We start from the raw sequence: 25,750 nt of genomic DNA, 5'->3' as shown, positions 1-25,750 counted from the left end.
CCCACTGTTCCAACAAGAATTGTGATCTTTTAGCGTTTGGCCACACGGGCGATTTTTTACGGCCGCCGTAAGAGCCGTAAAAATCAGCGCGAAAATGGGTCCCACGGTGAGAATAATAGATGTCCAGACTGTTGCTACGCGATATTTTACAGCTCAGTCTGGCAATCTACTATTCTCACCGTGAGACCCATTTTCAGGCTGATTTTTACGGCTCTTACGGCGGCCGTAAAAAATCGCCCGTGTGGCCAAACGCTTAGAGACGGTTTCATGATCATTTCAGTAATCGGGCAATAGGGTTTTTCATTGATTGTCATTTGTTTCGAGCTTCTGTCATGTGTCACATAATATTAATATATCTACGGCATAGGTACGTCTTTGGTTTTTATCATTGGATATACCAACAACAATACACATATTGATAGATAAATCTGTTATGTCAGATAACCGTTCCAACATCGGTTTCCAAATTACCGTCATGGGACGATATCTGGGCGATACAATTACGAACATGCGCACAACAAACGGTACAAGTAGTTTCGTGACGGTTTCTGGACCGTCCAAAAGTTCATGTTAGAATAAACCTTATAATATAAACATATTCTAACAAGAAGGTACGAAAAGAATACTTACGTTATAACTTCCTGTAATTGCGATTCATCGAGATTATTCTTGATATTCCCCACAGGAGCGAGGGCAATTTTGATTTCAGGCCAGCCGTCGCATTTCACGTTGGCTTTAAGCTTTTCAGAGACGCAAAAGATGTTAAGCCTAGCCCTGAAGCGGTTGACGTTGACACGGTAATGCGACGTTTCGGACTTTTCGCCCGTCTGCCTGAAGCTCTTCAGCTGGAAAGCTGGAGTCGACTCGCAATCGCAGGTTATCGTCTGAAAAATAAATAGAAACGATAAGAGACATACAATCTTTGAAACATTTTTCACAATTTAATAAGGTCTCAAAGTTTTATTTTAATTGATTTTGCACTAACAAAAACACAATTAATAAATTTATAATATTTACTAATTAACGCTCTCAATTATTTCTTAGACTAACTCCACAATTTTAATTTATCAATAAATATACATATTCAGTTGTTCTGGAGCTTTATCGAAATGGAATGTAGACCCCTGATGACATCAGCACTTCTAGATCTTTGTAGAGCGCCGTTACTTGGAACCTTGAACCGTCGATAGTAGTTGCAGATGTCTACATTTTTTTTGTCTTTTTTGAAATTTTGACAGTAAACAAACGGAACTTAATATTTTTTTAAAGCGAAGATAAGTATTTCAAAAAAGTTGAATGAGATCTGAGTAAAATCAAAAATAATAGAGCGTCAGTAACGAACTCCACCTGAAATGACTATTGCCTGAATAGAGTAGCGTAACAGTTATTCTTGTACGTCTCAAGCCCAGATAAAAGCGAAAATTGCAAATGAGCCTCGGAATCAAGCATATGGACAATCGCAATGAACAAAAACTTTGAATGCTCCAACGTTGAATGTCGAAAGTTGGTACCACACAGGAGAACCCATACACTCAGTAAAAGAGGCGGCTCTAGCCCATGTAGCGCCCGTGTGCAGTCGATGCCCTGGCGCCCTTTGGTAGACGCGCAGTCAAAATGGAATTGTCGAATAGGTACCTATCTAGTACTATGGTCTGTTGTTACACCAAGAGGAGTAATTCAAATTTACCGCGCCTACTGCTTGTTTGTAATTACTGATCCAATCTCATTCAAGTTTACTCCACTGTTTGAAATTTTGACACTAATGACATTTATGAAATTTTGACACTACTGGCATTTCATAAGTTAATTAAGTTATATCGACGATAATTTGAGTTTTCTGCGTTATTCCTTAATTTTTAGATTTTTATTCTAGGTACTTTTATATAAAAAACAATTATTTTTAGAACTTTTTATTTTGTGTGAATCTGTCTTTTTAGTTTACTCCTCCTAGTTTAAAAACAAACCATAGTACATAGGGTATTAGAGGGTATTAGGTACGCTTATAATGTAAACAAAAATCCAGATGCAGATAGTGCAATATTAAATGATGCCGGAAGCCCATAGGTATTCACGGCATACAGTGGTTCCAAATGCGGAAAACGTGGTCATGAGGTAAAAGAAAAAATCCCTATCTAGGGATGTTCATGTTTATAGTTGTTTTCTTATACTATCGTAGAGTCGTAATACGCAGGTATAAGGATCAGAAAGGATGTATTCTTATTCTTAGCTCAGGGACAAGTTAGCCATGATTCCAAAGTGTATAAACAATATACTGCTTTTAAAGGTTCATGACCACGTTTTCAGCTTTTTGAACCACAGTGCGGCGTCAGAACAACATACCCAAATCTGTTAAAAATATTTAATTAAAAATGAACTATTTTATCTATGAGATGGTTGAAAATTTTTTGAGGAAATTTGACAGGTTTGAGTACACAAGTAAATAGTAGTACATGTTAACTTAAATATAATACTTAATCCATTCCGTCAAAGCTTTTCTAAGGGGTAATTTACCCAAAATTACCCAGGGCAAAATTACCCCGCGACACGTGTACAAACGCCTTTGAAAATGCCCTGCAAGTCCCAAGCAGTTTGATCTTTATAGGTTCCACAACCGATTTCGGAATAATTGTCAGTACATCTTCAAACGAATCAAAAGGTTGCCGTTCGTTGGACGGACAGCCGGGCGGGCGGCAATCTATAAATCGCGCTTAAGTGACAATGTAATTTTTCATTAATCGTTTTAAAGCATATTTTCTGTTGAAACAAAGTAAAGGGCCGTTCTTTGGTGCTCGGCGCCCCCAACATCCCGGCGCCCGTGTGCACCGCACACTCTGCACAATAGGTAAAGCCGCCTCTGAGTAAAACAGTTACCAAAAGTAGGAATGGACATTACAGCAATACAAGAACTAAGGTGGCTGGACACTGTAAACATTAAATAGATAAGGCGGTCACTAGAATAAATAAGTGGTCATTAGAATAGATAAGGCGGTCAAAATATTAGACTGAAAGGAAAATGGTACAATATCTCAATTATATCCGCACATGCTCCCACAGAAGAAAAAGAGGAAGCAATCAAAGATGACTTCTTTGAACAACTCTAAAGAACGCTGGAAAAAAATCCCCAAACAAGACATGCAAATAATCTGTGGAGACTTCAACGCAAAAATTGAGAGAGTCTAACCTAAGACCGACAATAGGACAACACAGCCTCCACGTTATCTCAAATGATAATGGACAAAGGCTTGTAGAGAGCATCGGCTAACAAGTCTACTATGTTCTGCTTGTAAAGTCTACTATGTTCTAACATAAAAACATTCATACACCGACTTGAGTCTCTAATTTTTTCTTTTTAATTTGTCTCTTGAAAACGGAATATTTCCTAAATGTTTTAAAAAATCGGTAGTTATTCCTGTACATAAAAAAGGTGATAGGTGTAATATAGAGAACTATCGCGGAGTGTCTCTATTACCGTCCCTTTCAAAACTATTAGAATGGTGCGTAAATAAACAATTACTTCTTTTTTTAAATAAACATAAAATTCTAACAACTTCTCAATATGGCTTTAGATCTGATATGAGTACTACAGATGCAGCATTTTCTCTAACCGAAAATGTGCATAAAATCTTGGAAGCAAAACACCATCCTCTTGGTATTTTCTGTGATTTATCGAAAGCATTCGATTGCGTAGACCATCAAATACTACTGGACAAGATCTACTACTACGGCATTAGAGGTACACCACATAAATGGTTTCAGACATACCTATCACACAGAAAAATGTGTGTTAGAATAAATAATTCTGAGAGTAGCTGTGAAGCATCCTATTCAAATTTCGCAGAAGTTCAGTGTGGAGTTCCACAAGGGTCTGTTTTAGGACCAACACTGTTTCTTATCTATATCAATGACTTGGTAGCTAGTTTCCCGAATACCACATTTTCACTTTTTGCAGATGATACGAGTATAGTAATTAAAGGCGATAGTTCTGATACATTAACATCCTGTGCCGCTACTACAGTTGAAGAGATATCAGACTGGTTTCTCGCCAATAAATTGGTTCTGAATATTAGTAAAACACAAAGTATCCGTTTTAATTTGTATCAAAATGTGGAAGATGTTGTTATTAAAGTAGATCAAGAAAGCATTACTTCTTGTCATACAATTAAATTTTTAGGCATAAACATAGACAGCAAACTTGATTGGAGTTACCACATAACTGAACTTAATAAAACCCTCAGCAGAGCTACATATGCTATAAGAGCAATTAGACAAAATACAAATTTTTGTGTGGCAAAAATAGTTTATTTTGCTCAATTTCAAAGTATTATGCAATATGGTGTGGAATTTTGGGGCGCGACTAGCACAGCAGAATCCACATTTGTGGCTCAAAAACGAGCAATTCGAGCACTATTCAACTTAACAAATAGAACTTCATGTAGACCTCTCTTCAAAGATCATGGAATAATGACGCTCATTAATATTTATATTTATAAGATGTCTCTACTTATACATAGAAAACGACATGAATTGTTAAAACCTTCTGATATACACAGTCACAATACACGCAGGCAAGATATAATTCTTCCCAATTATAATTATAGACGTACTCGAAATGGTCCATTGTACTCCGGTATTAAAGTATACAACCATTTGCCCACTGGGATTAAAGCACTTTCAATATGTAAGTTTAAAAAAAAAAATTAAAAAATTGTTAGGTCAATATGTTTTTTATAGTCCGGATGAATTCTTTTTAATAAATTTTAATGATCTAGACGGTTCCAACGCTTAGGCTAAAATCACATATTGTTCTTGTACAAATATTTTTGTTAAAATTATATTTATTGTAAATTTGTGATTTTTTGGAATAAAGATAACTAACTAACTAACTAATGACAACTCTACACGAAATCAAATGGTGTAACCTCTTTTTTAATATTAATATCTCTAGAGAAAGTAGAGCAGTAAGAAAAGCACAAATTAGAACCGAACTACTGACAGTAAACGGACCAAATTTACTAGTAGCATACGGGGATGGCATTAACATTGTGGAAAACACGGTAACCAATGTAAAGGAAACTTTCAACAGAGGCAACACGGTTTCTACGTAAAAAGAGATGTGATAGAGTAGGGCAAAATGTAACAATAGACCCAAACTCCACGACAATATTAATCCAAGAGCCTAACACGAACATCAAAAATCAGGACATATAAAACAATAATAAGACCGGTGCTATTTTATGGGTGTATCGCTGACAAAAGCAATGATCAATGAGATAGCTTATTTCTAAAAAATGTTTATTTTCATTTTTTTGTACAAAATTTTACATGACTATTTCATTTTATATTTCATTAAGCAAGCTCTACACTCGCGCGAAGTTCCTCGACGAAGTACTCGGGAAAGTTGTCCGAAGTGCATCTCTACACACTCGTTCAACTTCGAGGAACACATTCGCGCGGGGAGAAACTAACTTTCGAGTCCTTTGACTCGGTCGCAAAAACCGACACAGAATGGAAGTAGCCCGAGGCGAAGCGAAGTCGCATGAAGTACCTCTCTACACTCTCGTGCTCACTGAACTTCTATCAACTTCGCGAGTAGTATAGTGGACGCTTTAGCATGCATGTAAAACACTTCACAAACTCGGCTAAATGAACTATGACACTGAACAATGAACTTGGGAACTATGACAGTGCGATAAAGTGTGGTATATGCGTTAATGCAGCGCTGCTCAAAGAGTCGATCGCGATCGACCGGTCGATCGCCAAAGTTTTTGAAGTCGATCGCGATTCACGGAAAAAATACAAATGAAAAAGATGTGGACACTAATTTACTTCTGCATACAAATATGTGAGGTGGTTAAAATAATTAGTCCCGAAATAATTTCTTTTCTAGAAGAACGAGGGGAAAATTTACTTCAAACGAAAAGCTCAGTGATCTGGCTTTCGTATCAGATTTAGCAAATCATATGAACCTCCTTAATTTGGAACTACAGGGTAAAAATAACAATTATCGATATGATGAGTGCAGTACATTCCTTTGTCAACAAATTGTTATTATTGATTAATCATATGAACAGAAAGGATTTAAACAACTTTCTATCGTTGAAAAAAGGTTAATCGCCCATTTGAATTATATTTTAAGAATGGCTGATTTTAAGAAACTGACAGATATTGTAACATTCATGTCTAATCCATTTGCTTGTGAAGACGTGGAAAAAATTGCCACTGAAATTGTCAATAGTAGTGAAATCAAAGTATCATAATCGGCTAACTGACGAACATATCTCATCATGCTTGCATCTGGCCCTCGGTAATTCCGTACCATCATATGAAAATCTTGTGAATATTATGCAGTGCCATGCATCAATATCCAAATAAAATTAGGATGAAAAACATGACTTCAATTACAACTCTCTGAAGCTACAACTTTTTATCAAATCGAAATGTGCAACAAAGTTTTTTATTTTCAAAACTGTTGTTTTTTACTAGCAGTCGATCGCTGGACGCTTGCAGTTTATGTGGTAGATCCCACACAGTATAAGTCTGAGCACCACTACGTTAATGAAATAAAATTTACTTTTTTGTATGGTTACTTCTATTGTAATCTGGGTATATACTATACTGGGTCCTCTATTACATCTATTATCTTAATTTGATTTATTTTATTCAATTGTTCTTATTAGTCATCATCTCTAATTAATTAACAATGATTGGATGCCGCAACATTTGAATTTCTCTCATGCAAAGGTCAATTTCGCATTATACAATGTACGTCATAATGAGAGCTCGAGTTGGCAATATATATTTTTAGGTGTTCATGGTCACTTCTTATTAATTGTGCATGAATAAATGAACACATCACAAAAGTAATAATAATTAATTATGAAGAAGACACAGTTAAATAATTATATTTGAAACAACATTCTGTACGCTTATCAATTACGGTTGATATTACAAAATCAACACAATATCTTTGTGTACCAGGAGTCAGTGTAGGTTGGCCTATTCAATATTAATTTTTTCTCTCTCTCCCTATTGTCATTCACTATTACTGAGGATCGTGATTTCCTCCAATACTCCTAACAAATTTACTCCATTGGGCTCTTCCTTGAATGAACGAATGAATGAGTGGTCTATCTGTTTGGTGACCGTCCTCTTGGTTTTCTCCCCGGAACGTTTTCTGAAACAATTAATCTCTCTAGATCAGGGCTTCCCAAACTTATTCGTACTGTGACGCCCTTGAGATTTTGGAATTTTTTGGCGACGCCCCTCAACCCGACCCCCAATAAAATTTACCAATTTTAGTAAGTACTAGCCTAGTAACAGGTTATAGTTATACAAAAAAAAAACTATTTGAACATTTATATTTTTATTAAAAATTAAGAACGAAATCATAAAATAGGCCCAAAAATAAAAAGGGATATTTTTTATGTAACTGTCTGGTTAACGTGACGGATGTGCTTGCTTTTTTGAGCACAGCTTATGAAACCGGGGCTCCAATTTGGAAATTGCCACTCTCATTTCTTTTTCTAAGTTTATGTTTGACCTGTACTTGTTTTTAATTACTGTCACTGCAGAAAATTCCGTTTCGCACAAATATGAAGTCGCAAATGGTAATAAAACCTTTGGTACTAAAAACCTTTGGTAATAAAACACCCGTGGACAAAGAACTATAATAGATTATGTTGTAACCAACAGAGGTATACATTATACATCCATCAAAAATAATCGACGTAATATGCCTCAACTCAGCAGATGTAGGTAGCGACCATAGCCTAGTATTATGTAAAATATTTCATTATGAAATATTTCACACCTAAGAGGGCAGCACCAACACAAGCAAAAATCAAAGTCGAAGGACTACATACGGAATCCACGGAATACTTATACAGGAAAAGAATATCAGAGAAGATGACTGAGAATGGAATATTAGAAAACGATAACATCGATGAAAGCTGGCAAAAACTCAAAGATAACATAATCGACGCCGCAACAGAATCACTTGGAGAGAGAAAAGTAACGAATACTCACATATTAAAGAAGAAAACCCCGTGGTTTAAAGAGGAAGTTAAGATAAAATGCGAAGAAAAGCAGAAAGCCTTTTTACAATATAGAACAAAACAAACACAACAGGCATACAACCACTACAAACGAATCAGAAACGAAACGAATACTTTAGTGAGGCAAATAAAAAGGGAGCACTGGCAGAGTTTCTCAAAACAGATGGAACACGACTTCTACGGAACACAAAAAGAAGTATGGAGAATGATCAGAGGGCAAAGAAAGGAAATGAACGAATTAATAAAAGCGAAACACATTCAGAAGGAAACATGGGCAGACTACTTCCGATTTTTATTTGCTAAAGGCGACGATAATGAACCACCAACACCTGAAGTTAAGACAAACGAAGAAATAAACATCGAGGAGGGAGAGGTAAATGAAGCATTAAGAAAATTAAAAAATAGAAAATCTCCAGGAGAGGACAGAATATCGAACGAAGTCCTAAAGTACTGAGGACAAGATCTAACTAAACAACTATTAAAACTAATACAAAAAATAATAGAACAAGACAGAATACCACAAGAATGGAGATCAAGCATCCTAATACCTCTCTTCAAAAAAGGAGACAAATCAGACCCGGAGAATTACAGAGGGATTAACTTATTAAACACAACATTAAAATGAACAACAAAAGTGATAACAAAAAAATTGAATGAAATTATAACATTAGCAGAAGAACAACAAGGTTTTAGGTCGGGAAGGTCATGCACTGATGCTATATTTATAATGAGGCAAGTTCAAGAGAAATCGTTGGAATACAACAAACCGGCATATTTATGTTTCGTGGACCTTAAGAAAGCATTTGACAGGGTCACATTAAAAGACGTTATCCACTTGTTATACTCGAGAGAGGTACCTCTGGGAATAATTAAAACGATAGAAAACATCTATCAAAACAACACAATAAAAGTAAAAGTGGAAAATGAACTAACTGACCCAATTGAAGCCGGCAATGGGATAAGAGTGAGGGATTCCTTGAGTCCTTTATTGTTCAACCTGATCATGGACGAAATAATAAAAAAAAGTAAGAACTAAAAAAGGATACCAAATGGGAGAAAAACAACTTAAAAAAATAATCTGCTATGCGGACGATGCAATACTAATCTCTCAAAGTGAAGATGATTTACAACGTATGCTGCACCAATTCAACATAATCGCCAGAAAATTTAACATGTTAATTTCCCCAAAAAAGACAAAATGCATGGTTATAACAGCAGATCCAATAAGATGTGAATTGGAGCTGGAAGGTCAAATAATAGAACAAATGATGGAGTTTAAATACCTGGGCATCACACTATCTAGCTACGGAAGGCTCGAAACAGAAGTGGAAGATCAAGTGAATAGAGCAAACAGAGCCGCAGGTTGCCTGAATGACACAATATGGAGAAATAAAAATATCGGAAAAGAAATGAAAGGCAGAATATACGCGGCAGAAACACGACCCGACACAGAGAGATTGTGTGAAACAGCGGAGATGAAAACCCTTCGAAAAATCGATGGTAAGACTCTATGGGACAGAGCTAGAAGTACAGATATACGACGGAGATGCAAGGTGGATAACATTAATAACTGGGTAAGAAACAGAAGAATAGAGTGGAATGACCACATAAGCCGAATGACAGCAAATAGGGTAGTCAGGACCAGGACAGCGAAAGACTATTCCCAATAGGAAGACGATCAGTGGGAAGACCACGAAAACGATGGAACGACAACTTACTAGAGGCACATTGAAAAAACAGACAGAATCATGTCTATACTATACAGGAAAAGCACCAGGACATGACGATATAACTGCAGAAATGGTCAAATACATGAATGATGAAAGACAACAAGAATTATTAAACATCATTAACCAAGCTAAAAAAAGAAAAGAAAGTACCACTAGACTGGCAGATACGCATTATAACACCATTGTATAAAAAAGGAGATAGCAAAGAATGCTCAAACTATAGAGGAATAACACTAGGAAGCACAGTAGGAAAACTTTATGCGAGTATTCTTAGAAAACAGGCTAAGAGAAAAACTATAGAACACCTTTGAGGAGAGCCAGAGTGGTTTCAGAAAAGAAAGAGGGACGAATGATCAGATTTTCATAATCAGACAAATAATAGAGAAAGCTCTTAAAACAGAAAAAGAAATACATGCATGTTTCATAGATATGGAAAAAGCTTTCGACAGAATTAAAAGAGAAGATATTTGGAAAATACTAGAGAAGAGAAAAATTGAACAAGATCTAATAGGATGCATCCAGAGTTTATATGAAAAAACGAAAAGCTATGTAAGGACAACATTGGATTAAAACAGGGTTGTGTCCTGAGTCCACTACTCTTTAACCTAGTACTGGATGACGTAATAAAAAACTGCAAACACAAATGGAGAAAATATAATGTAGGATATTGGAAGTTGAGAATGATACAAATGACAGAACTATGCTACGCAGACGACCTGGTGATCATTGGGGAGTCAGAAAAACAATTACAAGAAAATATAAACATATTGTATGAAGAGCTAAAAATCAGAAACATGAAAATAAACAAAGAAAAATCAAAAACAATGATAATTGGAAGACAAAATGGAAAACACAAAATAGAAGTAGATGGCAAGCAACTTGAACAGGTAGACAGATATAAGTATTTGGGGGTAATCATAAATCATAAGCCGGAATGGAAAATTAGAAGATGAGATAAATGAAAGAATTGGAAAGACTGGTAGCTGTACAATAGTATTAAGAGTAACTTTTTAAAAAAGAAAGAAATGCCTAAGAATATAAAAACCGAAATAGTAAAAAAGATTGTGAAACCCACTCTAACCTATGCCTGTGAATCTTGGGCATTAACAAAAAGGCAAAAGAATAGACTAATAAGCACAGAAATGAGATTTTTGAGAACAATAGAGGGAAAAACAAGGAAAGATAAAATTAGAAATCAAACCTTTAGACAAAATCTGAAAATACACCAAGTTACAACAACAATCGAACAAGGACAACTTAGATGGCTCGGACATGTACTGAAAAGAGAAGAAAAAATAGTAAGACAGATATATGAAGCGAGAGATATGGGAAGAAAGAAGAGAGGACGACCAAGAAAGACGTGGACAGAAGAAGTGAGGGAAGCGGCCGACAAAAAAGGAATAAAATGGGAGGAAACAAAAGCATTGGCCATGGATAAAAGGAAATGGAAGGAAATGTGGAAGAAAACGACGAAGAACTTAACTCCGTAACAACTCACACTGAAAGGTAGACGAGTTCTGGATTAAGTAACTAAGTATTCGTTTATACACAGTACGTTACATTTTCTTCTAATGTCTTCCCTCCTCTTTCGATCTCTCAGCATATTTCCGGTAATTCTGATCAGTACACTCATCTCTGCTGATTCCAGTATTCTTTGAGTTGCGGCTGTATCGGGTTTTGTTTCTGATGCATATGCATCATTACTGGTCTTACACTGTATTTATAAATGCATAACTTCATCTCAGTGTTGATATGTCTTTTTCGCCATCTAGTGTTATTAAGGCATCCTCCCAGTCTATTTGTTTTTTGTACTTGATCTCTCACTTCTTTTTCCAGGTCTCCATATCTGGGCAGTATAATTTCAAGGTATTTTATTTTCTTTGCTTGTTCAATACTGATGCCATGAATTTCTATTTTACATCTGATTAGTTCTTTGCTGATTACTATTGTTTCAGTTTTCTGAGTTGAGATTACCAAATTAAACTCTTTTGATATTTATGTTAAATCTGTGGACTAGTCTTCGCAGACTATTTTCATCTTGGATCTATCAATATTGCGTCGTCTGAGTAACAAAGTATTTTTACTTCTTAGTCAAGAACGTCATGGCTTAAAAACCTGATCCTCTGCATCCATTTTCCGAGCTGCCGTTAACAAAATTACTACAGCCAATTTGATAGCCAATGCTCGATAATCGAGCACGGCACATGAAGAATAAGAAGTCTCCCTGTACCCTTTTCCTTTGTTGACACTTTTGATGATTTCATCCATGATTAAATGGGAGACCATAGGGCTCAATGAGTCTCCCTGTCATATTTGGATAGCTATGATTGTAAGTTCTGTAAGTTGTTCATCTATTATTCATTCTGACTTTAATTGGTTGTTTTGGTAGATATTTTCAATAGTTTTTATGATATTTAGGAGAACTTCTGTATTATACATTGTGACGATAAAAAGTTCAATTGTTTTAATTAAAATAAATTACAGCTTTTAATTTTCCTTTGTACCTATATCTTTGTCAAAAAGAAATCATCTGCAATCTGCATTGTACAGTTCAATAATATACCTTATCACATTAGAAATAGCCATAATGCAACTATCTTTAAGAGATTATTAGTCCATTATATTAAAACTAAGACCTAGAAACCAATTGGCAATGTTTGTTGTACTTCCAGTGTTTTTATTTTTATTTTATTTTTTCTATTTTTATTTATATATTGAATGTTTCTGATTAATTTAATTTGACAATGCTTATATCTTTCTTTATTTGTTTAGTCTCATGTTTTTAATTTAATTTTTGTAATACTTTATGATAATTATACAGCGCTCCTTGCCTTGTCAATTCTTATGTAATTTGTACAGGTGTGGAGTGGAATGTTTTTGTTTTGTGTATTATCTATTATGATAAATAAATAAATATCTATCATGTCTTAAACATTTTTAATGGCTTTTGATTTACCGTGAACTATCCTACCATATTGTTAACTTCGACTCTTTGAACCATGTTTCCAATTACGAAACGATTTAAAAACAAGTTACACTGAAAATTGCTACAGCTTCACTATTATTAATAACCATCTCCTACCACTAACTTAATTGCGGTAATTAACTAAAAAATCGGTATAATTTATTTCATGTCCAATTTATCGTAATTGAAATTTATAGTTAATGGAGTCCATAAATACTCAGTTATTAAAAGTATGTACAAGGAAATCGTTACTGTTAAAACACACTTATTGTGACTTCAAACATACTCGTATGACACAGAACTAAATTATAAAATAATTGATAGAGTTAATGGACGAAACGAGTAAGGAATCAGTTGCTAAAAATAAAAATTCAGATTTGCTTTATTATCGACTTCTTTCTTAATTAAGTGCCCTCTCCTCAGTGAAGGTTGGTTACTGCAATTTCAAACTCTTCTTTGTCTTCAACTGTTCATATTAGCTCCTCAAAATTTAGTGTTCGGACTTTTAATTAATTTTTATATAAAATGGCAACAGTGGCGGCACCGCGCTTGCTTCGTTGACACACTCAGAATTCAGGATTCGGGAACGTGAATACGTGATTCTAAATCCTGACCCACTACTTTGTGCCGTGTAATTTGGGTTGCCTATATGAACTTGAATCGGCGAAATGGGCATATAAATAATAAAGTTTTGCTGTATTAGTATTAACTACTTTTTTCTACATCCGTGTTAAAAATGCAATTTTTAGCACTCCATATGAGCGTTAAAAATGCTACTTTAAGGCACTAGTGCTTTAAAATATCTTTTTGCACGATTGATCATTTTTGACTGTTTACCGTGACAGATTTTACGTCAGTAGGTGACATTTACTAGCAACTCGACGGTAAGTAATCCAACTCGACGGTAAGTACTCCAACTCGACGGTAAGTAATTCACTTACCGTCGAGTTAAAAAATCTCTTAATTTTAATTTATTTTTTGAAAGAATAAAGAAAACTAACGAATTATTTATTAATATTGAAACTTATGGTACAATTTGTTAAATTATTTAATGAAATCCCACTTGTTTGGGCTGTGGGAGTATTTCTTTTACCTAAACTAGCTTATATTACCTTGTGAACTAGAAATTCTTCATCCGGTGCTTCCATCAGAAATTTTTCAAATTGCTCCCGTGTAAAAATGCTCGCTTTCTTAGGCCTATAGCCAACATTTTTTCTCTTCAAATACGCGATCAAAGTTGAAAACTTGGAAATATCAATGCCATCATAAAGAAAAACGGTGGATTTAATCATTGAATATTCTGCCCAGAGGCTTCCAGGAGCTTTCAACTGCATATGTCTTTGAACGAAATATGCCAATAGAGTATTTTCTTCGATTCTTAAATTCTTGCCTTCGCACCATTTTTTAAAACTTTGGTAGGTATTTTGATAACGGATTTTGGATTTTTCGGGAATAATTGCGGAACACCCTTCTTCCCAAGCCCGTTCAATTTCTTCAAATTCACTTTCGCTCATATTTTAATTTATAATAATCAAAATTGTACTTAAAATTATTGACAACTAAATAAAAACTCAATTCTCCATTGTTGTTATGCACCCTAGTTACTACCTAACAACCAAAGTATCTATCTTGATAAAATAAATGAAACTAGTCAATATGACGAATGGTATCAATCGTGCAAAAAACGTTATAAGCATGTCGAACGTTAAGGGTAACCGATCTCAGACAATAATTGGAGTCGTCGCTCCGCTCCTCCTCCAAACAATTGTCTTCGATCGGTATAAAACCCTTACCGTTCTCCATTGGGACCGTGCAAGTTCGGAAAAGCGACACCTGGTTTCTACGCTCTGCACTTTTATTCGCACTTTTAATTATATTGGCCAATCATATGGTCCTGGTTACTGGATAATTGTCAAGGCCGTAGTCCAAAAAAATAATAAGAAGAAAAAATAAGATTTAGGTTATGTTATTAAAACGTACCTAAATAATTGTATGTCGTAAATAAAATTAGTTATTAAAATGCAGTACTGCAAGCAAAATACAATTAATTAAATTTATCTTTAAATAATAATTGCATGTGATATCAATATTGTGGAGCACGGAATGGGACGTTTCGATGCCGCCGGTTCATCGCCGACATACCTCGCATTTCCTAGAATTCCTAATTAATACCAAAAATAACTAATAATTGTAACTGTCGAAAATTCGGAAATATATCAGATAGCGATTAATTGACTGGCGATGAATCGGCCGGCATCGGCATCGAACTGGCGGCATCGAAACGGCGGCGATGAAACGTCCTAGACCCTGTGGAGCAATATACAGGGTGGTTCATCTTATTCGCCTCGGTCTCTGTACGGAAAACCACTTGATATTTTAAAAAAATTTCTTCACAGAAATATACAGGGCCTTTAATACTACAACCTAAAAATAATGTGAATTATACAGGGTGTTCCAAAAAAGAGTGGTATATCAAAGTTATATTTTTTCTTATGGAATGCCCTATATCTGATGACATTATTGAATTGACCTTAAAAAATAAGCTATACTTTCATAAGGGTTCCCTATACCTAAATACAGGGCGTTTTGATTTATTTCGATTTTTATAAAAATGTAAGGTTTTAGAAAAAAATAAATATCTACGAATCTAAGAAGCAGTAACAAATTCTTTCTTGGATCTTAATAATAGACTATTTAGCATACCTAAACAGATGCTTATTGCAACAAAATTTCTTACAGGGTGGTCAAAATATGAGATTGTTCTATTAACAAATTCAAGCTGTAATAACTTACTTATTTTAAATGGAACACCCTGTATCTTACTAGTCTATCCCGTAGAAAATTTACTTAGCTTTCAATTTGTATTAGGGTTTCCTATACCTATCTTTTTACAGGGTGGTCAAAATATTAGATTGTTCTATTAACAAATTCAAGCTGTAATAACTTACTTATTTTAAATAGAACACCCTGTATCTTACTAGTCTATCGAGTAGAAAATTTACTTAGCTTTCAATTCTTATTAGGGTTTCCTATACCTATCTCCCTTCATTTTTTAAATATTTAAAGATTTCCTAATTTGTAAGCTTTAAAAATTAGAATTACATAAGTACCTATGTCGTGTTTATGTACAACACATCACCAACACCGGCAATATACTTAGACAAGATACTGTCATTAATAATAAAATGTTCATTGTTATCATTTAATCACACAGAGTGTTGTATTATTTTAGTTGATTTTGGCCTACATGTGAAATTGAATAATATGTTTATTTTAAACTGCATACCCTATATTAGATGCCGTATTCTGGAAGATATTTAAATTATATTTCATTCCGTATAAGTATTTTCCATATCTTAACCCAACGGTTATTAAGTAAATTTAAGAACGCCACTTTTTGTTTGAATCTTTACAGTTACAAACAATTAATCGCAGTTACAAACAATTAAATGCAATGGCTACTTTGACGAAAACGAGCCTATTTTACAAAAATATGTAAAAATGGGTATTTACAGAATAACATGGGAATTTATATTTACAGAATAACATGTGTATTGAGAATGTCAACATGGAATTGAAGAGATTTTAAATATCTTCCATTATAAAGAATAGAATATCGAGTATGTCATTTAAAATAAGAACACTCTGTGTGATTAAATGAAAAAAATGTGAATTTTATTAATGAAACTATCTTGACTAAAATATCTAAGTATATTGCCGGTGTTGGTGATGTGTTGTACATAACCACGACATAGGTACTTATGTAATTCTAATTTTTAAAGCTTACAAATTAGGAAATCTTTAAATATTTAAAAAATGAAGGGAGATAGGTATAGGAAACCCTAATAAGAATTGAAAGCTAAGTAAATTTTCTACTCGATAGACTAGTAAGATACAGGGTGTTCTATTTAAAATAAGTAAGTTATTACAGCTTGAATTTGTTAATAGAACAATCTAATATTTTGACCACCCTGTAAAAAGATAGGTATAGGAAACCCTAATACAAATTGAAAGCTAAGTAAATTTTCTACGGGATAGACTAGTAAGATACAGGGTGTTCCATTTAAAATAAGTAAGTTATTACAGCTTGAATTTGTTAATAGAACAATCTCATATTTTGACCACCCTGTAAGAAATTTTGTTGCAATAAGCATCTGTTTAGGTATGCTAAATAGTATATTATTAAGATCCAAGAAAGAATTTGTTACTGCTTCTTAGATTCGTAGATATTTATTTTTTTCTAAAACCTTACATTTTTATAAAAATCGAAATAAATCAAAACGCCCTGTATTTAGGTATAGGGAACCCTTATGAAAGTATAGCTTATTTTTTAAGGTCAATTCAATAATGTCATCAGATATAGGGCATTCCATAAGAAAAAATATAACTTTGATATACCACTCTTTTTTGGAACACCCTGTATAATTCACATTATTTTTAGGTTGTAGTATTAAAGGCCCTGTATATTTCTGTGAAGAAATTTTTTTAAAATATCAAGTGGTTTTCCGTACAGAGACCGAGGCGAATAAGATGAACCACCCTGTATAATTTTTCTTCTTAAATGACAATAGGTATGAAATGTACGTCAATTTGACAATTTCAATTGACAATATGAATTATTTAAGAAAGTTGAAAATTTCTCCGCTATTCGCGCACGATCGTTTCGCGTATTCCCTCCAAGTACTTGCACACCGCGAATACTTAAGGCACTATTAAGGCACTGCAGTTCGTATTGGCCGTATAGACAATTTTGATGTAATGTCAAAAAAATATAAAAATGGAATGTCAGTCACGTTCAAGTAAAAGTTTTTGTAGATATTGTCCTGTAATTACGTTTGTAGAAAAAACATTGTATGATATGCGTGTTAAAAAGTACATTTTTAAGGTACTCATGTGAATTGCAGCTCATTCTGCAAACTTTCACATGCGTGCCTTAAACGTGTACTTTTAACACTTATATCATAAATAACTATAAAAATTCACATTGTAAGGCATGAATGAATCAAATATGTAGTAGTAGACGGAGAGCTAGAGGCAAAAAATCATCGTCATAAGTAATATGGAGTTTGGCATGTGAAATGTGTCTATTGTATATTGATAACTATGACCCCTTTCAGGCTGACACCTCAGTGGATACAGGAAGTAGCAATAAGGAATAAAAGGGGAAAGTTGATGCAGTCATTAAATGTTTTCACCTTCTATTTTGTTAAACCTCCATCGATTTGCATCAAAATTGGTGAGTAGTTAGAGCATAACTCAAGAAACAAAACTGATATGGTGCCAACGTGCGCTTTTACCCTGGGGGTGGATACCACCCCTTCTCGGGGGTGAAAACTATTTTATTAAAAACAACCCCACTAATCCAGCGGTTCCAAACCTTTTTTCACTGCCGTACCCCTTGAGATAAATTTATTTCAAATTGTACCCCCAAGAAAAAAAAGTTGCAAGAACATTAATCATGGAAAGTAAATATTTACGCAAGAGTTTTTTTATCTTTTATTTGACAATAAAGTTATTGTTCCAAAATTAGGCCTATATGTGTTTCTAGTAAACATAGTAAATTCTAAATACCAACTGTAAAAAATAATAACAAAGTAAATACAATATTTCTTATCACAAAAATCTACTAGAATTAGCAAATAAGTTTATTGAAAAAAAAAAAGAAATCAAAATTATTCTTAAAACAAGTCAAAACTGTTTTAGTGTGACCCTTGGGCCTGTTTTGTTGCACATAATATTTTGAAATCAATATCAAAGGTTGATAAATACACTCTTAAATCAGGACTTGCATTTAGCTTATTCCTATACTTATTCTTAATGAAATCATAGGAAGAGAACGATCTCTCAACTAGTTCTGTGTTTGGAAAAGGAAGTAAAACCAGAAGGGCTTTTGTGGCTAAGGGTCCATATTCATCCCTAATGCTCACCCAGATTGTCTAAGGGGTTTCTTCTTGAACTCGGATTTCAAGGAGGAGTCACTTAAAAGTTCTAGGAGCTTTTCCATCTCATGAACGGTCAATGTAGCAGTCATGACGTTTTCTTCATTGAAAGGATCTGCAATCCAGTTCTCTCCGTCACCTCGTTTAGGAAAATACTTTCTAAAAGAGTCCTTCAGGTTTGTCAAATGTGTCACTATTTGATGTTTCACTTTGTCAGATATGGGCAGATTATTGTCACTCAAGAAATCATGAAGCGTGCCAAAAACTTCAGCTTGATTGTTTTGAATACAGGTTTTCCAAAAATCAATTTTCTTCAGCATGGATTCAATTTTGTCAGCAACTTTGAATACTGTAATTGAGCTTTTCTGTAACTCTAAGTTGAGTTTACTGATCTGAGAAAAAATGTCAGCTAAATAAGCAAGCTTTTGAAGCCAGTCACTATCATGAAACTTGGAGGCTAAATAAAAAGGATGCTCTTCAAAAAATACTTGCAGTTCATGTCTGAGCTCAAAAAGTATTGTAAGAACCTTCCCGCGAGATAGCCACCTTACTTCCTTGTGCAAAAGCAACGTGGATTGAATGCCACTCATACCTTCACAAAGTACTTTGAACAGTCTGGAGTTTGTTGCATTGGCTTTAACAAAGTTGACTACTTTAACTGCTTCATTGAGAACATCATCCAAAGAAGACGGCAACTTTTTGGCTGCAAGACTCTGTCTGTGGATGCAACAATGGCTCCATGCTACGTGGGGGGCCACTTCTTTTACGCGCCCTTGAAGACCGATATATATGCCAGACATTGATTTTCCTCCGTCAGTGCATATACCACACAATTTACCCCAGTCTATTTCTTTTTCACAGAAGTAGCTATAAATCACATTGAACACATCTTCCCCTGTAGTACGCTCAGTTAATGCATGACACAGCAACAGATTTTCTTCAAACTCCTTGTTGGGATTTACATACCTTGCATTAACAAGTAAGATTGTTAGGGCAGCAATGTCCGTACTTTCATCAACTTGGATGGAAAAAAAATCACTGTCTTTTAATTGCTGAACCACTTTTTCTTCAATGTACTTAGAAATGTCTTGAATTCGCCGTGAAACTGTGTTGTTTGACAGCGGGATGGAGTTCACCTTACTAACAAAGTCCTGACCAAACATACACTGAACAGCATCTTTTATACAAGGGGCTATCAAATCCTCACCTATTGTGTGGTTTTTACCACTTTTTGCAATATGGTAGCTAATTTTGAAAGAGGTTTCCACAGCATTTTCATTATCTCTATTAACTGATGAGATATAAGAAGAAACCACGCCATCTTTCCCATAATTTTTTGAAAGTCGTTCAAAATAGGTAATTTCTTTATTTTTGTGCTGGGCGTGTTTGGATTCAAGGTGGCGCAAAAGTAAGGAAGGTTTCGTGCTACCATTACCTAAAACTTCTCCACAAACAACACATAGTGGGTTTTTACTTTCCTCCTCTCCAGTAAACGAAAAGCCATATTTCAAGTACTCATTTGAATATTTTCGTTCCTTTGAGGAAGTTCCAGTACTAGTACTAGATTTCTGAGGTTTACTATCACTGGTACTCACACAAGAAGAATGTTCTGCTGCTGAGTCCCGGGACGTTCTAGGCTTGCTAAGCACCTGACTTGCCGTATCAGTCTGATTTGTTTTAAACGATCCAGTTTTTAACCACTTTTCCATCTTCTTGATTACAGTTAAATCGTTTACAAATCAGTCAAAAACTAACACGCACAATAAGCAAGTAGAAAGTAAACTGAACATAAAATCACGTAATGATTTATCACGTAACGTACGACAAACACATAAAGTCCGCCATTACCAAATATTTTCGGCGTACCCCCAACCAGGTCGTTGCGTACCCCAAGGGGTACGCGTACCCCAGGTTGGGAACCGCTGCACTAATCGATAGAGGGACAAATTTTAAGCAAAATTTGTTACTTCTAATTATTAAAATAAATCGATACTTTTTGAGTTATTAAAGATCAAAGATTTGAATTTTTCGTGAAATAAATGCATGATGTAAAGCGGTTTTTCGTGAATAATTCAAAAACTGTAAGTTTTATCAAAATAGTTATGATTACCAAAATTGAAGATAATAAAAAATACCAGAGATTTATTATTCGAAAAACCTTTGAGAATTATTAAAAAGTGAGTTATAGGTGATGGAATATATATTTTTTTCGGCTGGTACCCAAATCTAAGTATTTAAGCTCAAATAACGGGAAAACGGTGCATTTTATAAAATATATTTATTGAATACTTGTCAAAGTACTCAAGAATACCTATCAAGTGAGCTCCAGATGAAGTTTATAACATCAAAGCTAAGCAAGTGATGATGAAAATAAGAGAACCCTTTCGAGTTTTTAGGAAAAAGTGAAAATTAAAACATACGCTATTTATATATTTATTTTGAAGTTAGTTAACAGAATAATTTTTAAAGGAATTTCGGGAATGAAGTTAGGATTATAATTTAATATCAAGTTCGTTTTATTACAATTTAAATATAACAAGTTAAAAATGCGAGCATTATTATAACTAAAACTTTGTTTTTTATGTATTTAAATTCCTAATATGGAAAATTGCTATTATGAAAAGTTGTTTAGAATTAAAAATTATGTTTAATGTGCAATTATATCCTACTATTTAAATATTGTGAGCTATAAAGGCACTTTACTGAGCGAATTTCTTGAGCGAAATTCATATTTTTTACACATCGACTAAAATGGATACAATTTTATATAATCTTATGTTTATGATTGCATCTTGGATTTTAGACCGTGCAGATATTTTTATGAAGAATAATTTTTGTTCGTAAAATTAATAATAAAAGAGTTATAAATGAAAATGATGATTGGTAGGTATCTCTAATTTGAGAAAAAAATTAAATATTTTCTTTTTATTAGAAGAATGTAGATAATAGACATTATTATAATAATTATTAATTATTTAATTATAATATTAACAACTATTGCATATATTAGAACACAGTTTTTAATTCCAAACAATTTTTCGTAGTAAGTAACAATAATTTACAACAGTGTGAAAAAAAGGTACTTTAATCTTGAGCGAAATTCATATTTTTTAAAATACCTCCTATAATATAGATAAAATTTGCTATCTGATGATTGAATCGTAGGTTTTAGACGATGCAGAACTTTTTATGAATTATAACTTTATTTCGTAAAATTAAAAATAAAAAAGTGTCCCGTAATATATGTGTCCAACTTAAGTAGACACACTGTATATTATACAATATAATATACATAATACATAAATCATTGGGTAGACAGCACCAAAAATTTGTAACCTGCCATTTAACATTACTTACATTAAAATTAATAAGTAATAAACTGGAACATGAAGTAAAAACCACTTCTATGTAAAAGGTATATTTACTAAAAATTTTTAGAATCCCAATGGATTCAATAAAATGAGTTCATCAGAACGTTTTCAAACCTATCGGTCCATCATCAGTGAATTTGAATACTTGCAAAATAGCCCCAGAACCAAACAATGGTTGTGATTATAAATAAATCTACATTATGTTGAAATAAATTTAAAATGGCTAAACGCCGATGTTCAGGGTTTAAACCTCTGGGAACATGGTGAAACTCTACCCGAGGACCCAATCAACCATCTTCGGTCAACGATGACTACTAAGTCTTGAAGATGATACTAAGTCTCAACCATCGCTGACCGAAGATGGTTGATTGGGTCCTCGGGTAGAGTTTCACCATGTTCCCAGAGGTTTAATCCCTGAACATCGGCGTTTAGCCATTTTAAATTTATTTCAACATAATGTAGATTTATTTATAATCACAACCATTGTTTGGTTCTGGGGCTATTTTGCAAGTATTCAAATTCACTGATGATGGACCGATAGGTTTGAAAACGTTCTGATGAACTCATTTTATTGAATCCATTGGGATTCTAAAAATTTTTAGTAAATATACCTTTTACATAGAAGTGGTTTTTACTTCATGTTCCAGTTTGTTTAACTATAAGGTATACAGCCAATCCAGGGAACTACCCCTTTTTAGTTAATAAGTAATATTTATTTATTTGATATTTCAATTCTTTTACAGTTTATATGAAGTAATATATTTTTGAAATAATATGCAATTTTCATTAACATTTTTACGTACAGTGTCTCCATTGTAGAATTATCTCGCTATCTAAAATTGCTAAAAAATCATATATTGCTGTCCCGAGATGCAACTTGTCTTTGAGGTCGGTTATCTCGAAGATGGTTTGAGATATCGAAATGCCGTTTTCAGATTTGGATTCAGGAGACAAAACTACATTGACATCGGTACTTAAGCTCCAGATATTGCAGGGGTGGCAACGCAGGAACGAACGAAAGGACTTTGTGAATTTATAAACGAAATCAAAATTTTCGTTGAAAATACTATTTATTTTTCACTTTTGCTGTCACATTCACTAAAATCGCTATCATAATTATTTCCATCATTTTCGCTATTATGAATGTCATCATCAGCTTGCTCATCATCCATCTCATCGTCTGTTTCATTCTCAAAAATAATATCTCTAACAATCTCTGGCATTTGAGGCCCTTCAAACCATTTGAATTTATATGTGTTATCTTCAGCAAGTTCCCAACCATTTTGTTCAATAACCAGATCTGGCGTTTTTTTTTATAGGCGTTCAACCAAATACTTGTAATGTATCGTGCTCGTTAAAGATGTTGATATAGCTCAGAGTGAGATGGTGGTAAAGTTGATGCATCAAAATATATATTAAATATATATTAAATTACTAACCAGCATTATTAGAAGTCACAGGTGAAGATGTCATTTTTTGATTAACTTCTAAACTTTTTTTATTTACAGATGTAAAAAGTCTGTAGCAAGCATGATGGTATCCGCTCGTATTATCAACAGCTTTTGGTAGAATAATATCACAGTATTTTAACTTGCACATTTTTCTAATATTTAATTTTTCTTTTGCAGTTTCCAATGTTTTTTCACTAAATAAGTTCACAGCAGTATCTGTATCAATTGTACAATTTATTTTAAGCACGCAAGTGTATTCTGTTGCCATGTTGAAAACAGTTATATTTTTGGAGTATAGGTATAATATATATTCAATACAAACGCCGACTCCGAAATGACAGTAGCAAGTACCTATAAAATAGCGTCAATTTAAGAGCACATGCGTGAAGTTACGAATGATAAAAAGAACATAATATTATTATTAATTAAATGATGTTACTAAAATATTATTTTTATATTATTTCGATATTTAATTGAATTTTTTCTATCGGTATAAACTTAGTGGCGGTTCTAGCCAGGGGCAGGGGGGCAGCTGCCCCCCCCCTTCTGTTTTTACAGTACTTTTGTACTATAATTTTCGTTAAAAAGGCACGTTATCTTGTTTATTCACCGGTTGTGTTCCCTTGCCCCCCACTTTTTTTGGTCTAGAACCGCCCCTGTATAAACTGAATATGTACAGAAACTGAGGGTGTCCAATAATGGGCACATTTGACATAATATTCAAATACATTTTTGCTATATTTTATATAAATGTCTTAAAACAATTTTAAAAACTTATATAAATAATATAATAATTAAGCTCCACATTTCTGGAGCCTAAACTTTGAAAAATGTTTGTAGCATAATGTTTAATGTTATCAACTTTTCCGGGAGCTCATTTGATACATATTTCTAAGTACTTTGACAAGTGTTCAGTAAATATATTTTATAAAATGCACCGTTTTCCCGTTATTTGAGCTTGAATACATAGATTTGGGTAGTAGCCGAAAAAAAAATACATTCCATCACCTATAACTCACTTTTTATTAATTCTCAAAGGTTTCTCGAATAAGAAATCTCTTTTATTTTTTATTATCTTCAATTTTGGTAATCATAACTATTTTGATAAAACTTACAGTTTTTGAATTATTTACGAAAAACCGCTTTACATCATGCATTTATTTCACGAAAAATTCAAATCTTTGATCTTTAATAACTCAAAAAGTATTGATTTATTTTAATAATTTGAGGTAATAAATTTTGCTTAAAATTTGTCCCTCTATCGATTAGTGGGGTTATTTTTAATAAAATAGTTTTCACCTCTGAGAAGGGGTGGCATCCACCCCCAGGGTAAAAGCGCACGTTGGCACCATATCAGTTTTATTTCTTGAGGTATGCTCTAACTACTCACCAATTTTCATGTAAATCGATGGAGGTTTAACAAAATAGGAGGTGAAAACCTTTAATGACTGCGTTAACTTTCCCCTTTCATCCCTTATTGCTACTCCCTGTATCCACTGAGGTGTCAGCCTGAAAGGGGTCATAATTATCAACATACAATAGACACATTTCACATGCCAAACTCCATATTACTTATGACGATGATTTCTCGCCTCTAGCTCTTAGACTATAGGTACCTTTTTGTACCTATAACTGTGGCTATGCTTGACTTAAATAAAACAATTAGATATAAAAATCACAAATTTTAGTAAAGGGAAAGTATCATAAAAATACAAATACCGATGTTGAAACATATTGAAATACCAAGTATTTAAATAGGTACTAAAAATGTAGATGTACCCAAGTTTTTGGGTAAATTTTTATCTTAATCATTCACGCTTTTTGTACATTTCATATTTTTAACATGGTATCGCAGCTAATGGGCCGTATTTCAAAATTTAAATACTTTTTTGTAGGTATTTAAATACTTTAGACTTTAGATAGAGCATTTAAATACCAAGTACTTATTTATAATTATAGAGCAGCGTTTCCCAACCGGTGGGTCACGACCCACTAGTGGGTCGCGCGTGGATTTTATGTGGGTCGTGGCTTGACTCTTACAGTAGCCGAATAGTGTACATTATATATCATCATGGGTGAGGGATGGGTCGTGAATATGAAAAAACATGAGAAGGTGGGTCGCCAGACATAAATGGTTGGGAACCACTGTTATAGAGTATTTAAATACTTGGCATTAATGATCTCTGAAGAGATCATTATGAAATGATTCTCTCAATCTCAGTTAAATACACCAATTTGAG

At 33.8% G+C, this 25,750-nt stretch overlaps 1 protein-coding gene across 8 annotated transcripts in view; it reads right to left on the bottom strand.

The window, feature by feature from the left end:
• Window positions 1–25,750, bottom strand: part of LOC126892895 (phospholipid transfer protein C2CD2L) — a 254,093-nt gene that overhangs the window by 45,278 nt on the left and 183,065 nt on the right. For all 8 annotated transcript variants that reach the window (XM_050662719.1, XM_050662718.1, XM_050662721.1 and 5 more), the window contains exon 4: window positions 631–884. In XM_050662719.1, coding sequence (XP_050518676.1) covers window positions 631–884 — 254 coding nt within the window. The remainder of the gene's footprint in view (window positions 1–630; window positions 885–25,750) is intronic.

This window comes from Diabrotica virgifera, chromosome 9 (assembly GCF_917563875.1).
Source record: "Diabrotica virgifera virgifera chromosome 9, PGI_DIABVI_V3a".
Lineage (NCBI taxonomy): Eukaryota > Metazoa > Arthropoda > Insecta > Coleoptera > Chrysomelidae > Diabrotica > Diabrotica virgifera.
Note: the sequence above shows the minus strand (reverse complement) of the source record. Positions and strands in the feature narration are given on the sequence as shown.